This window comes from Passer domesticus, chromosome Z, assembly GCF_036417665.1.
Source record: "Passer domesticus isolate bPasDom1 chromosome Z, bPasDom1.hap1, whole genome shotgun sequence".
Lineage (NCBI taxonomy): Eukaryota > Metazoa > Chordata > Aves > Passeriformes > Passeridae > Passer > Passer domesticus.
Window position 1 is genome coordinate 11,335,927 of NC_087512.1, and position 16,303 is coordinate 11,352,229.

At 39.7% G+C, this 16,303-nt stretch overlaps 1 protein-coding gene across 4 annotated transcripts in view; it reads left to right on the plus strand.

Annotated features, from left to right (window-relative positions):
- Positions 1–16,303, plus strand: part of RAI14 (retinoic acid induced 14) — an 85,750-nt gene that overhangs the window by 58,854 nt on the left and 10,593 nt on the right. For all 4 annotated transcript variants that reach the window (XM_064403140.1, XM_064403142.1, XM_064403143.1 and 1 more), the window contains exons 4-9: positions 6,406–6,494; positions 8,225–8,289; positions 11,780–11,837; positions 12,034–12,104; positions 13,491–13,597; positions 15,860–16,038. In XM_064403140.1, the coding sequence (XP_064259210.1) occupies positions 6,406–6,494; positions 8,225–8,289; positions 11,780–11,837; positions 12,034–12,104; positions 13,491–13,597; positions 15,860–16,038 (569 nt within the window). The remainder of the gene's footprint in view (positions 1–6,405; positions 6,495–8,224; positions 8,290–11,779; positions 11,838–12,033; positions 12,105–13,490; positions 13,598–15,859; positions 16,039–16,303) is intronic.

The window sequence follows — 16,303 nt, forward strand, 5'->3', positions numbered from 1 at the left end:
TAGATGTCTGATTTTCTTTTAAGACAGTCTGATCTGCCAAAAATCAGTATGGCTCCTCCATAACTGAATTACTCATTCTCCCTATAACATATATCATCCCAAATGAGTGATAGTATCTTGGTAATGCAGTCAGGAAAACTTGAAGATCCCTTTGACTTTCATAGCAAAACATTCATGGTTTAATTTTAGGTTTAAGGTGAAATTCTACATGCTGCTCCTTATTTTTCACAGACAGATTGCCTCTGTGCTGTGTGATGAAACAGTGGAAGGCAGCTTTGGTTTTCACTGATTTTGTTTCCTGTGCCAGCTCACCTGCCTGCCTGTGCTGGTGCAAGGAGGAAGCACAACCCAGAGAGGACTTGCAGAGGAAGGAATGCAGAAGACACCTCCCATTTCAGAGCTGTTATGGAGCTTTCCCAATCATTTAATCTGCGGGTGGTAATTTCTCTATCATTAGGTTTGGGGTGTGTCAAAAAGGGCTTACTTTCAAAATTGTTTTAATGCTGATAAAATCTTGAGCCCTTCACAGAGCAGTAAACCATATTCTTCTGCAGTGACTGGTCATGGTGCTACTTGTGAGAGGAGGCCACACTGGACTTCCTCCTGTGTGACACCAGCTATTCTCTTCATGCACAGAATGTGCTGCTTGGGTGGTAGCTCATGGCCCTTTCTCCTTCAGGTCAGGTCTCGGTGCTTCTGCCACTCAGCCTGTGGTGGAAAGCAATCAAAAGCTGGATAATATCTACTGTGTTTATTTTAGCTGTTGTTATTGAAGGAGGACTTGAGGCCTTGAGGGATAGCACTGTAAGCTAGGTGCTGCTTCTAAAATATAAAGCTCCAAGTATAAAAGCTCCAGTTAGTTCAGAAAGTCAGCCAGGTTATCAGTAAGTCACTTTGTGGCTGAGATAGCTGGTGAATTGCTTGCCTGTCTGATCTGGTAGTAGCAAAGCTTAAATGTGCTCAGTTTCTATGTTTTTCTTTCATTAATCAGCAATACAAGGTCTCTATGCAACTTTCTATCTTTATTATTTTTGTTTGTGTGAAGGTATTGGTTGATGGAGAAACTATAAATTGTCAAATTGTTGGAAGGCAAGTTAGACTTTTTAAAAGTCAACAAGGAGTTGACATCCATTAGAAAATGAAGAAGAATGATCTGCCGTGGGGAGGGATGTTTTTAGTCAAAATAAACCTTGACAATGAGTGTATATGAGTTCATAGTGTTTTTCAAACATTATTGCACTTAAAATATTTTCAGAGCACTCAGATTGAAATTACAGAGAACAATAGTATTATACGCTTGCATATAGGTTTGACTGGGTTCCATGTTTGTCATAATAGGAAATAGCAAATACAATATTCACTTAGCATCCATAATTCAGCCAAATTCCTTATTGGCTTAGGATTTTGGTAAGTAATGTGTTGAAGTGCTTTCAGGCCTTGGAGAAAATCTGTGTTACAGAGAATGCTAATTCTGCTCAGAAAAAACTGTGGAGCATGACCTTGCTAAACAGAGATTGAACCCTCTGACTGGGTGTAATTCTACTGCTTTTTTCCCCCACTGTTTTTCTTTTCGCAAATGATAATTTCTTTGTTGGAAGGTTATTGTCTTAAATTAAGACTTAATATTTATTTTTTCTGATTTTATCATGTTTCTCTTTACTTTTGTGGCACTTCCCCTAGATATATGGACCACCCAGTTGTTTTAAGCCAGCTGTCAAAATACCATTCAGTAAGAGCATTTGCAGGAAACAGCTCTGCAAATGGTTGAGCAGAGAACCTGAATATAGCAGAGCCACGTCTTACTGCTAATACCACCTTAGCAATTGCCATCAGCTACAGTTTTACAAGTCTAACCCCTAAATATGGATAATTTCTGTTCTACTTACGGTGTAATGATTTGTAAAGAAAAGTTTTATGTGAGTTGAGTAGTAAAAATTACAGTCCTTTTTCATTTGAGTTAGACTGACATTTAAATAATTTTTGAAAGTATTCATTCTTGGTCTTTTGGCAAAGACTAGCTCTGTCTGAACTCTTGTGCTTTGTCTGTCAGATGCTGGTTAAAGAAGCTGTCATTCCCTTGCTGGTTTAATATTGTGGCCAAAATGTGGGAAAGGTCGTTTGCCCTGAATACGGCATGGGCTTGTTTAGGACAGATGTAAGTGCTTCACCCGTTGACATCTCATATCTGTAAAAAATCTGCTGCTTCAGAGTAGTTCAGGGATGTCATACACAGCTGTGCCCTCTGTTCAGGCAGCAAGCATCATAAAAAGCCTCTGACAGTGTGGGGTTTTTATTTGAGTAACATTTCAGGTCAAGAAATTTGAAATCCTGACAAGATTTTGAGGTGATAGCCTTGTAGCTGTTCTTCAGTTGAACCTGTACCTCATGAAATGAGTTCACTGTTACTCTAAAAGTCTGTTTACTCCAACTAGGCTTTGCATTCTTCACAACTAACATAATTTTTCACCTTTTCTTGTTAAGTACTGAGTAATTATGAGGCCTGTATATTCCCAGTAGGAAAAAGCAGTGTCAACCTACTGATCTTCCATCTGCTGTGGAGGTGGATTTTGAAGCACTGGGAATGGTAGCAGCTCCTCTGCTGACTGAAATGTCTGGATACAATAAAAAGAGACCATCCTCAGGAAGAACAGAAATGTTTTACAGCAATAAAAGTAATCTATCTCAAACAGTTCAGGCTCGGCTATCAAGATGTGGCTCTAAGTGGCAGTAACAGGCTTATCCATTGTGAAGGGAAAATGAACTATGTTGTAATGGGATTTTCAACTGAATGAGAATCCAACCCTCGGTGTGGCCCTTGGTCCAAATGAAGTCTTACATGTTTGTTTTTGTTTACCTAAGTCATTGCACAACCAGGAAATGGGAGGAAAAGTTGTTTGCTTTCATATCAAGGAAAGTTTATTCATATGAGATGTAAGTAAAATGCACCACTCCTTAAGGCATCCAGATGGTGAGAACTCCAGTATTTGCAAACCTGCAGTTTTTGCCTCAAATATTTTAGGAAATTATGTAGCGTGTTAGGAATTATTCTGAAATGAATGTCTGCAGTCTTCTTTGTTTCAAGAGCCTGCCTTGCTATATAGGATTCCTCAGTATTTACTACTCAAGTGTTTGGGTTTGGGGTTTTCTTTGTTTGTTTTGAGATGGCTGTTTTGTTTGTTTGGGTTTTTTTAACTACAAAAAAAATTTTAAAAAACCTAAACAAATGGAAGAAAACTACACCAAAAAAAAAAATTTAAAAACACCAAACCCCAAAACCCCAAACCAAAGCAGGGGCTATTAACTTTAAAATCAGAATTGGTTTTTAAGGGGGCACATTTGTCCAACACTGATAGTTTAGCTTAAATACTACTGTAATAGGTTCATCCCATTCTGGAGTTGTTCTCTCTGTAGAGAAGGACTCTGTTTACTAAATCAGCAGTTAAATAACTGTATTCCCCATTCCCTCCCAATTGCTTTAAGATTGTTAAGGAAAAAATATCTCACTACAGGTTTATATGAGAGATACTACCAGAATAAGGATGCAGAGAGGAGTCACACAGCAAGCCATTCTTTGTGAAATAAAACATCTGCATGTGTGATGACTTGTTGAGAACTGCCATGGGAATTGTTTTTGTTGGTGGGATTCATGTGTTCATAGGAGCATAGCCTGAAAAGAGTTATTTTTAATTTTCTCTGATTTTTTTTTGCAGTCAGATTTTACCTAAATAAAACTTCTTTAGCACTTGCGTGTTCATGTTGCATTTGGCACCATACTACAAAGTCTGTCCATAAAATCTCAGTGCCCCAGATTTAGCCAAGTTATTATTATTCAGGTATTTATTATTACTATGAATATTGTCAAATGTAAGTTAGCCAAGTGTGTGCTTCACAGTCTTCCTAATACATAAGTGAATTTGATTGTATTTTGTGTTTACACAAATGTATTGGAACATGTTTTGGTATTTTGCTGGTATGTTGTGCTGGCTAAATTAGAGGTGTTGGAATTTGTCAGACTCCTCTTGTGTCCCTCCCCCAGTCATTTTCCCAGAGCCTGAGAAACCACTTCTTCCAAAGAATGTTTACACAACTTTGCATTGGTCACCAAGTACATGAAGTTTTGATTTTGAATGACTGGAGAACAGACAGCAGCAGTACTGCTTGTGCTCTTGGACGTGTTAACTCTTCAGTTTGTTCATGGCAGTAGAGTTTGCAGGATGAACACACAGAATGCCTTTATATTTGCAGAGAAAAGTTCAAGGCTTAAGAGCTGTCTGTCTGCCATTTGCAATCAGCAGCAGCCGGTGTAGAAGGAAGGATCCCTTCTAGGAAGTGAGGTGGTTGCTCTACTTGATAGACAACTCTGTTCCAGGACTTCTCCTGTTTTGATTAATTCTCCTCTCTTTGCCAGATGTTGTCTGTAGGTCTCTTTCTCTGCTGAGTTTTCAAGAAGTCTGTGGCTTAGAGAAACATGGTGCTGTAGTTCACAGACTCTGTGTCTGAAATACCCATTTCATTCCTGCCTGTTGTTCCAAGTTTCCCTAGTTAGCAGGCTGAGCTTTCAGTATTAGCTTTAATACTTAAAGGAAGCAGTTGTTCAAAATATAAACTCTTAAATACAGTAGTTGATGTGGCTCTGTGATTTATGATGTTTCTTTTACATTCCAGGGGAAAATCCCTTTTACAGAGGGGTACATAATTTAAAAATTCATACCACCTTCAAAAGATATTAGAAACCATCCCAGGAATACTGGCTCTTTCAGTGCATGTTTGGTGCATGTTTGATGATGGTTTTAACTTTCTACACACAAAGAAATAGTAATTAGAAGTGTTTTGTCTTTAATTTTTGTCTTACATTGCTCCCACTGAAAAACTGCATTATGTGCATCAGGCTGATGTTGGTAGGACTCACATGGTAGCAGAATGTCTGCCCATGTCTTAAAACATTACAACATTGGCATGTTATGCATCAGGAGGATATAAACTTCTCTGTTTTCAGAAGCTTTCCCTTCATTTTTGCTTCAGGGCAAAATGAAGTCAGCAGCATCTCTGTAGCACTGCTTCTGGGAATCTTGATGTGCCCAGCCTGAAGATGTCAAATATAAAATCTCAGCTGTAAGAAGGCTTGAATTCAATATAATTTCTTTGGTTTGTTCTGTAATTACATCTTAGGTAATTCATGCTTGGAAGTGCATCCTGCTGTGGTGTGGTTGGTAACGTCTGCAGTTTCACACTGTTTAAGCAAGCAGGTGCTTGGGGTGAGCAGCAAAACCACAAGTGGAAAAAATACATCTCTGGCACAATCTCCCAAATATTCAGTAGCTTTGATTTCTGCAGGTGATACTCACAGTAAAGTGTTTTCCTCCACCCATACACGAAGGCAAGATGAGCTTTATAAAGGACAGTGCAGAAGTACAACTTGATGTGGTTTAATTAAGGAAATGCAGAATCTTTTTTAGAGGAACTAAATTTTGTCTGCTGAAATGGGAAAATCTAACTAAATCTGACTGACTAAAATCTCTAGAACAAAGTCAGTTATTTTGACTGTTTTCTTTATTAATTCCCCAAGCCTAAGCATTCTTTGAGGTTATAGTATGTCACTAGGGCCATAAGTTTAGAAATTGTGTGGAACTAGATGCACATAAAGTATGTGATATGAGCTGATGAGACAGCAGCCTGTGTAAAATCATAGAATCATGGGGTTGTTCAAGTTGGAAAAGACCTCTAAGATCATTGAGTCCAACCATTAGCCCAGCAACCCATGTCCACCACTAAACAGTGCTCCCCTACCTGTGGCACATTGTCTCTTAAATATGTCCAGGAGCCTTCCAAGGATGGTAACACCACCAGCTCCTCAGGCCGCTTTTTTCAGTGCTTGACAGCCCTTTCAGTCAAGACATTTGTCCTCATGTCCAATCTAACCTCCCTTGGTGCATCTTGAGGCCATTTCCTCTCATCCTATCCCAAGTTACCTGGGAGAAGAGACCAACCCTCAGCTGGCTGCATCCTCCTGTCAGGCAGCTGTAGAGAGTCATGAGGTCCCTCCTGAGCCTCCTTTTCTCCAGACTAAGCATCCCCAGCTCCTTCCTCTGCACCTCATAGAACTTGTTCTCTAAATCTTTGCCAGCCTTGTTACCCTTCTCTGGACATGTTCCAGCACATCAACATCTTTCTTATAATGAGAGTCCCAAAATGAACACATTATCTGACCTGCAGTATGGAAGTATGACTACAAAGTCTTTCTGATGTGCCATCTCACTTCCAGAGCTGTTATCTTCCTGGGAGGAAATGGAAAGATGCTGGAATATCTAAGGACAGGGAGGAAAGAACTTGCCAGTATGCAGTTAATGAATGAAAGAGAAAAGATATTTTAATAATAATAAAAGACATGTAAATGCTCTCTTCCAGTTTTCACCTGGCAGCCACGAAAGGACATGCAGAGTGCCTCAGGATCATGGTGACACATGGTGCAGATGTGACAGCCCAAGATGGTGCAGGTATGTCTTTCTATAAAAGTAGCATGATACACTCAGTTTGCTTATGTAGTTATTGATGTGCAGAGTGAAAACACAGATTTGACTAATTTGCTTTTCTCCACACACCCTGTAGGAAAAGCAGTTGTAACACTTGCAGGTTAGGGCATATTTGCTTTCCTGCACAGAGAATTCAGAATCTAAAGTCCTTAAAAGCTTTTGTCCTAATACTATAAATTTCAGCTTTTGTAGTGGGCTCCAGATATAAAATATTTGCTTGATTTTTTAAATTGTTATTTTTAAGTGAAAATAAAAAAAGAAAAAAATTATCCTCCCCACCTCTTCTTATAATTACAGGTTGCATCAAGATCTTCAGTTTTACTTTCATGTTTATCCAAGCTATTAATCCCATTAACTTTACAGGAGTTGCACTAAGACATTTCTTCAGGATTATGACACAGTGAAAACAGCTGATACAGGCCAAAACAGAGTGGAGAGCTATTAAGTATGATGTCTCAGTTCTCAAAAGTCCTGTGCTTAATTACTGCTCTGCTAGGAGAATGATGGGAGCTGAACTTGAAACTGGCAAACTCTTCTTAATAGATTTCAGTTGACACATCTTCAGAATCTGTGCCCAGCATTTTCTCTGGCTAGCTGAGCCACCTGGATGACCTGTCAGCATTCTGTCTTTCCATTAATGATCTGTAATTGCTGGGCTCATGAGTTCTGCTTTGCCACTTATTGCAGCCTGAGGGAATCTCTGTCATATGTGGGAATCATTTGCCTCTCTATATAAAGAAGTGTATGTGATAGTGGAAGAAGCATTCATATTTTATGTGATGTTAAGGGAATATATGTACCTGATGCAGACTGTAATTCCAAATTCATGCTTCACCTTGCCTGATGATTTATTGGTCACTTGGGTAGTAAAAGGTTGCCTGCCTACTTCCACCTGAGGGTGTCAGCCCAGTACTCTTTAGTGAAATCCTTCTATGTGAAAGTCACACTATTTGCAATGACAGCTTCCTGTCACAAGTGTCTTTGTCTTTATTGAGTACTAAATCCTGTGTGCTTCTTTTCTTAGGGTAATTTCTTCATTGGCGGTCCTGTCATCAATTTTTCAGATGCTCTGTAAGATAAAGCTAGAGGAGAGACTTCTGTGTTTTATCCTAAATCCACAATCAGTAAATCATCATGAATTCAGTGAAATATAAACCAGTGTAGACCTGTGTTTGATAGGGAATAGGAAATCTATGAGGTGCAAACCAAAGTAGGCCTATGTTTGAGTATTCTATGTGGGTGACACAAACTTAATTCAGTTGTAGATGATGAATTTGGCAGGTTTTGCTCTTGATGCTGGGTACGTTTTCATTGCCAAATAGCAAAAATCATTATACCAACAGACATCTGTGTGCAAGGGAGGCTGTGTAATTCTGGAAAATTATTCTCTAAGAAACAAGACATAATGTACAATCTTAGGCTTGCTTCTTGCTAGGTGTAGTCTGACACAATGTTTGTGTCACTCCCTTGTATGAATTAAGACTTTAAGATTACTCTGTAACTTGCCTGAACAACAGGTAGTAAAGACATTCTGCTTGATGTAGCTTTTTACTTTATTTTCTCTACCCTTACTTTTTATGTGTCATGATAGGAACAAGACAGATAATTCAAGATTTTTCCTTTGACATGGAAGGTTTTATTCCCGTGCTTTGGCATGATTGAATAATTAATTTGCTTTGCTTTTATTCTTTTAGGGCACAGTGCTTTACATCTTGCAGCAAAGAACAGCCACCCTGATTGTGTTAAGAGGTTACTTCAGGTAAAAGAAAAATCAAATTAATTCTGATTTTTCAAATTTTCATTTGCTTCCATTAGACTCATTTTATGCTAATAATCTGCACCTCACTTCTATACTGTTCTATCTCCTTGGCATCAAGAGAGGCACATCAAGACTTTAAACATAAAGAGTTTAAGGACCTTTCAGGCACTGTGAATGGATGATAGAAAACTGTGTATCTTCCCTGAGTGGTCTGCAAATACAGTTTTCCATGTCCAGCTGCTCTGACATAGCTTGGTTGGGTTTCAAGTAGGTTGTAACTTCAGTTTAACTTCCTGTGTTTTGTCTGTGTGGTTGGATGACTTGGAATTAGGTGGACTAAGGGTTACGAGGGAAAAGGTTTTTCACTTCTGAGGGGATTCTGATAATGTTCATTACTTTCTGTCTGTTCACCATAGAAACATTTTCAAGTTTAAAGTAAAAAAGAGATGAAAACAAAGTAGTTAAATCCAAAATTAATATGGAAATAATCGAATCTTCAATGAAATGAGGTAAAGGACAGTGAGGGGTTAGAAAGGGAGTTGAAAGAACAGAGAGAGAAAATAGGAAAAGCAAAAGTGAAGATGAACAGAAAGTCTCATTGTGTTGAAGATGAGTGTTAGTAAGCAGACATTGTCCATCTCAACTCCATTTCAGAAATACAGGTAAGTTTTCATGGTGGTGATCAGAGAAACAGAACAGATTTTTCTAAGTTTGGAGTTATCAGATCTCAGATAAAATAATGAATACAGACTGAGAATGCAGATGAAATAATGATTAACAACCCCACTGGAAGACGATGGTGCAGGAAGAGAATGGATCCTATATCCCAGCCTCCAGATTGTTTTTCCCTGGCTGCCTCAGGGCTCTCCATCTGTCCGGTGACTGACCTCTGTCAGTGTCTCTGAGACACGGGGTGCAGTTTCACGGATTCCCACCTCCACAGCCCTTGCAGGCGCTCTGCCCTCTGCTCCCCGGGCAGGAGGGGAAGGTTTTTCCCAGCCACAATCCAGGTCGCCATCAGGCCGTGGCTGCTGGCATCGCAGGCAGCGGCAGCTCGGAGCTGACCGCGCTCTAGCACCAGGAGCTGCTGCCCTTCCACTTGCCCGCTGCTACCACAGGCTGCTTTCATTGATGTTTTTCTGCTTTCATTTCAATATGCAGGTTTATAAATACATTCCTAAGTGCAGACCTGTTGGTGGTATTCTCCAGTAATTCATGCTTTTAGGATTATCTTCTTTTCTTAGAAGACCAAAATGTGTGTGGCAAGGAATGTCTAACCGGTGTTGAGCTAAAACAGGCTGAGTAATTATTTTACACAGGCAGAATCATGACATTTTTGTTACAGGATGTAATGGTCTGTGTGATCCTGTTTTCCTAGATAATCACAGGTGTGTTGGAGACAGTGCTGCATGTAAAAGTCAAAAGTTACAATGTTTGCTTTCTAGAAATGAAAACAACCAACTGTCCAACAAAAAGCTTTGAAACTTGTGAAAGGTTTAAAGAACCACTTCTGTGAGGAGCAGCTGAGGGAGCTGGTGGCATTTAGCCTGGAGAAAAGGAGTCTTAGGGTAGACCATATCACAATGAGAAACTAAGAAATAGCCTGAAGTTGCACCCAGGGAGCTTTAAGTTGGATATTAGGAAAATTTCTTCATTGGGAGGGATTTAGGAGATGTGTAGATGTGAGACATATCTTAGGGATTAACTTGGCAGTACTGGGTTAATAGTTGGATTTGATGATCATGATGGCTATTTCCAACCCAAATAAACCTAGGTTTCTATAATACTCTCTTTTTGCTGTACCTAAAAAAAAAATCTTCTGTACTAAATTGAGTCTTCATAAGGATTTGGATTATTTTTTCATTACTATTTATTGCTTTGAAGTCTAGTTGGATCAGTAGCATCTGATAATTGTAATACAACAAGATATAACTCGATTGTTGGTTCTTATTTTTAGAAATGCTAATGAACCCCTATTGCATTTGACAGTGAGCCCATGGGACCTCATGAACTTTAACAAGGCCAAGTGCTGGTGCTGCACCTGGGTCAGCCCAGAGAGCCAAACGTGTCCTGGGCTGCATCCAGAGCCCCATGGGCAGCAGGGCAGGGAGGGGATTCTGCCCCTCTGCTCTGCTCTGCTCTGCTGAGTTCCACCTGGAGCACTGCATCCAGAGCTGGGCTCCATCACAGGAGGGACAGGGACCTGCTGGAGCCAGCACAGAACAGGGCCATGAAGGTGATCAGAGTGATGCCTTGAGAGGCTACCAAGAACAGAGGCTGGACAGTGTTAAAGGAGTAAAGTTAGGTATTCATTAGAAAGGCCTTCAAAGGATACCCCTGGGGCAGCACAAGAGCCTGGCCAAGGCTACCCCCAAGATGGATGATGGGTCACAAGTTTTTTCTTTTATAAATTTTGGTCCATTTACATATTGGGGTTAATTGTCTCATTACAGCTTCAGGTTATGAAGTCCCATCCTCCCAGACTGCTCTCTTCAATTTGCTGTTGTTTGTACTTTTTGGACCTGAAGCTGTAACGGTGTGCTTGGGCATCTTGGAAATCCTTGGAAAAGGATTGTTTTGTGTAACTAAACTGTGAAGAGAACTTGCAAACACTTTATGTGGAGTTCAGAGTTACGAACTAATGCAGTACAGACTCTGGATAATATGAAAGCTAAAACTTAAGGTATTAAGAGGGATGGAGCACTGCTGTGAGGAAAGGCTGAGACCATGCTGTTTAGCCTGGAGAAGAGAAGGATCCCAGGAGGTCTTAGAGCTGCTTTTCAGTATCTAAAGGGGCCACACTAGAAAACCAAAGAGGGAGTTTTTACATGGGCATGTTGTGATAGGACAAGTGGCAATGGCTCAAACTGCAGGAGGGTAGGTTTATATTTGGTGTTAGGAAGAAATTCTTTACTGAGAGGCAGTGGCACAGGTTGCCAAGTTTTGGATGCCCCAGCCCTGGCAGTGTTCAAGGCCACGTTGGATGGGGCATTGAGCAGCCTGGTCTAGCAGAACGTGTCCCTGCCCATGGCAGGGAGTTGGAACAAGATGATCTTTAAAGTCACTTCTAATCCAAACCATGGCATGGTTCTATGAAATAATGCAGGACAAATTGCCTTAGGACATTAGGATGTGGTTGCTTTAGCTTTTATGCTAATGTTAAAAAGAAAAAAAAAACTGAGGCAAAGGAGAGATTTTTTTTACTGATTTATTTATTTATTGACTTAAATTATTCTGAAGCTCTAACATTTTTTAGGGACAGTTCTCTTAACCATGAGAATTTCCTGTGGCTTCAATATAAGTTGGTGTGAAGACAGGAAATACCAGATTGGTAGAGAGAGAAGCTGTACCTTCCTTCAGCGTTCCTCTCTGAAGCAGCACATAAATCTTTTGGCAAAGATGTTAAGCACTCTGTCTGTATAAAGCATATGTTTTATTTTTTTGTATTTCTCTAATTGCTTTTTTTCCTTTTCCTTATTGAATTGTGCAGAGTAAATGCCCAGCCGACAGCACTGACAATTCTGGGAAAACAGCTTTACATTATGCAGGTAATTTCTTTGATGAAATTTTGTACTGTTTTGTTGTGCTTGATACTCCTAGCTTATCAGCCTATAATTTCCTTTTGTACCCTACTGTAATGCTGCAGGATTGCAAGTGGAAGTGTGGGACACAAATTTTTAAATTGAGGCTTAATGAACTTTCACAATTGTCTTGTTTTTTTAATTTAATTTAATTTTCTTGTAGCTGCATGCGGGTGTCTTCAGGCAGTTCAGCTCCTGTGTGAGCACAAATGTCCCATTAACATCAAAGATTTGGTACGTACCTCCTCTCTTGTGTGTACTGCAGATACTTCAGAGCTTTTATCACCTTCATTCCATGCCTTGCCATGCTCCATCTCTGGTGCACTAGTTCAAAGCAATGCTGTGCTCACACCTTCAGGGTTTCTCTGCTGGAGGAAATTCCTTTTGCAGCTTGCCATTGCAGAGATGTGGAAGCAAGCACACCTTGACAATCTGATACCGTAATGGCAGGATTTGCTGATTGTTGAGACATCAGCACAGGTAGCTAGAACAATTCTTGCACGTTCAAAACATAATTAAAAGTGTTTCCATTGTCCCCAGGAGGCTTTGGAAAAGGCCCAGTATGTGGCCAAGGGCTGCAAAATGCTCACAAAGCCCAGTCAGAACATGATGCACCTGAAGGGAACAAATATACCTCACATATTGCAAAGGCTCAGAGACACTACTGAAATGTCTACAACCAACCAGGTCTGGTTTTGGGGTGATGCAACTGCCTGATAGAAAACCTAATGACAAAAGGAAGTGATCTCTAAAGCACAGGCCAGGCAGGAAGTGATAGATACTCAAACTTTGGTTTTGGCTTTGGTCTATATCTGGTCTTTCTGGCAAAAACAAATATGTCACAGACATAGACATCTGGTCTGAGATTTCAGCAGATGCATTTTAAAGGCATAAAAGGTATATTCAGTCTTAAGCCTGTAGGAGTAGCTTAAAAATGCCCTGTGCTACATCATGCCTAAGTATAGGAAAGAGAGAGAGACCGGCCTCAGAGATGTATGACAAAATGATAAGGAATGGTCAGAATTCGGGTAGTGGACCTAAGTGGGAAATTCCAGTTAGCTACTAGTAAAAAATAACCTCATCTTGAAGGTGGTCAAACACTGGAACTGGTGTCTAGAACTGTGCCTTTACCTTTGGAAATGTTTAAAAGGTGAGCAGACAAGTCTCTGAGCAATGTGCTGAAACTTGAAGTTTGCCTAGCTTTGGATTGAGAAAGAAGTGGGAGAAACCCCAGATATTTCTAAAGGTGTCTTCCAACTGTGTTATTCCATGACTTTATGAAATGTTGTATTTTTGCCTAATACTTAGTTAAAATTACCATTTTTTGTTAGGGAGCTACAGAAAGACATTTTGTAGTTTCAAAGTAATTGTGTTTTAGCATTGAGCAAACAGCAAAGGGAGTGCAAAAGCAAGTTCCTACTCCCTGTGTTTTGCATCATCCCCAACAGATAAGAAAGGAATTATAACACACTCAGCTATGTTTGTGGTACTCAGGACTCATGTGCTAATAGCACCTCATTTTTGCTATGTAAAGGTAAAATTTGTAGCTGACTTTAAATCTCAGTGTGTTTTTGTAAGTGGACGGAATGCTGTTCATAGTTTCTTTATATGCATTTCTAGGATGGGAACATACCTCTGCTGCTTGCAGTACAAAATGGTCATACAGAAGTCTGCAAATACCTTCTCGATCATGGAGCAGACATCAACACCAGGGATAAAAATGGAAGGTACAGCAGGTTAACTTGTTGATTCTTCACCAAAGCTGACTGTCAAATGAAGATTTTCTTCTCAAATCCTTCCCAAAATAGTTGGTGTAAGGTGCAATAATGCTTTCTGTACTAGACAGCATATCCTGATTGCTGAGAAAACTTACAGAATTCTGACTGAAGTAAAAGATGAAGCAGAAACTGTGTGGCTGTAAAACTAATCTGTCTGTAAGATTTGCCTTGGGATACCAGAGCATTTAAATTATTCCTGTACAAATATGATTGATAGCACTCACCCACACAGCATTTTCTAAGCATCCCAGTTTAAAATGCTGCTCTCTTCTTGGAATCAGTTGATACCTCCAGCTTAAATCCTTAAAAATGCTACTTGTGAGCAAAATCTGTGCGGGTTGCTATTTCTGCCATAATGCAGCCACAGCAGCAAGAAAAAAATACAGTAAATCTCTACAGTGGAGATGCTGGTTTTTTTAGAAGGTGCTAATTTGAGATTTTTCTGCATTAAGAGATAGTGCATCAGACAGAGTATCAGACAACTTAAAAAGCAACATCCTTGTAGTGAAAAATGGACTTGTTCTGATAATATGACAAAGATCAAGAGTCTTAGAAAATAATGGACTGTTTTATAAACAACCAGTTCAATTGTGGAGGTAAAGGAGGATACTGACAAGACTTGGCACTTGCACTTCATAGCAATTTTGATTATTTTGTGTGACACAGTGCTGATTCTGTTCTCTTGTGGCACCTGTGAATGTAAGACTGGGCTCTAAATTGTTTTTTATCAGTCCAAAGTTCATTAGAATGCTCTTTATTTCAGTTGTTTGAAGAAAACCCCTTTGTTTTCTGTCAGTTTTCATGGCCTCATTGGTGCTTTGAACCTGAGGTGCTGCATACTCTGGGGCCTCTGCCTTCCCCCTCACTCTCCTAGTGTTTAATCAACAGACAGTGTTAAGACTTTCTGCTTTAATTGGATGAGGGGGTTTCTGTCACAGATAGGACTCCCATTTTTGTATTTTTTTTGAGATAGTACTGCATGTACTATCTCAAAAAGAAACAAAACATTGTAACATGGAATATGCGGTTTACTTCTTGCTTTAATTGTGGTGAGGGGAGTGACTACTCCTGCATCTCTTGTTCCCAGAAGTAGTTAAGATTTTACTAAAACAGGAGAAACCTCATTGTGAGAAGAGAGGGATAACCTTGGAAAATAGCATCTCCAGATTTCTATCATGTCCAGACTAAGTGAATTATTTTGGTAATCTAAAACCATCCCTGTGACTCTGGAGGTGTTATCCAAGTTATCACTCACCACTACTTTTAGCACAGTACTGCAACAGCATCACTTTTCCAAGTGACTCACCCATTACAGGGAGTATGTTTAATTCATTAGTGAAACTGTTGTCTTAATAGTTAGCAAATATTATTACTGTAGTAACTTTTCAGCATTGTATCTGCACTGAGGAATGTGTTTGGCAGTAAACTTGGCCAACATATTAGACATGTTTTCATGCTGAGAAAGGAGAACTATGCCTGAGCAAGAAGGCAGTATTAGAGCATGCTTGAAAGGTGAGGTTTTCTGTGTGTTTGTAATTATTCTGTATGTCTCTTATGACCCCTTCAAATAACTGAGAAAAGCAGATACGACCTGTTAGGGAAAGATTCCTTCTGTATGCTATGTTTTCTCTAGGAGCTGTCTCTATGCAGCTGCCCTCTGTTAGAAAGGGAATTGTTTGTGCTGTCATGAATGCCTTTTTTTTTTCTTTTTTTTAGGCTGACAGTAGCACAGGGTTTGAGGTCTAAACTCATCTCTTGGACTCACCGAAGATCTTTTAGATTTAATTGTCTTTTTGATTGAAATCTGTTTGTCTTGAACACAACATGTGGAGGAGAGCAGAAATGAAATAAAGGTTTTCATGTTGTACCACCACTGTAATCAGAGTGTAGCAATGAGGTTTGTTTGTCTGACTTTACCCTGCAGCCATTTCTATCTATGACTCTCAGCCTCAGGAAACCATATTTAGAAATGTTTGCAGACCTGTATTTGCAGCTGGAGTGTATGAGGAAGAGGAGGAAGAGCTGGCAAGTATTTGTTTGTAAGGAGAAAGGGACGTCACTTTATGTATCAATAAACGTGCTGATGGACTTTTGGGCTTCATTGTACAATAACAATCACAATTTTTTTTCCTGAAGAAATGAGCTGCTAAAGAGAATGCCTTAACACTTGCTGTTTGTGTTTTGTTTGTTTTTTTTTTTTCTCTTGTTCAGAACTGCTTTGATGATGTCTTGTGAAGCTAGTAACCTTAACATGGTGGAAGCTTTCCTTAGGAGAGGTGCAGATGTCAGTTTAGTAGATGTCTTTGGACAGAATGCTCTGCACTACGCCAAGCTCTCTGAGAACACAGGGATCCAGAATCTCCTGTCATCAAAGATGTCGCAGGACGTGGGTATGTGAGAGAGACTGACCTGCAGTTTGTCACTTCTTGATTTAGCACTGGGTAGCCTGAAATGTTGCAAAAGCCATTGTTAAGATTATCTGGCTGAGACTTCCCAAAAACTGGGAAGTCTCTTTGCCGTAGATGGTAATATTTAGCATGAGATAAAACCATGAGCAGGCCAAAAGAGGTATTTTGGAGAAAGACAAGTTGATGTAGCAGCATCGTGAAATTTTGTGTACAATTTGGAATGGATTCTCTTTTATACATAGAACCC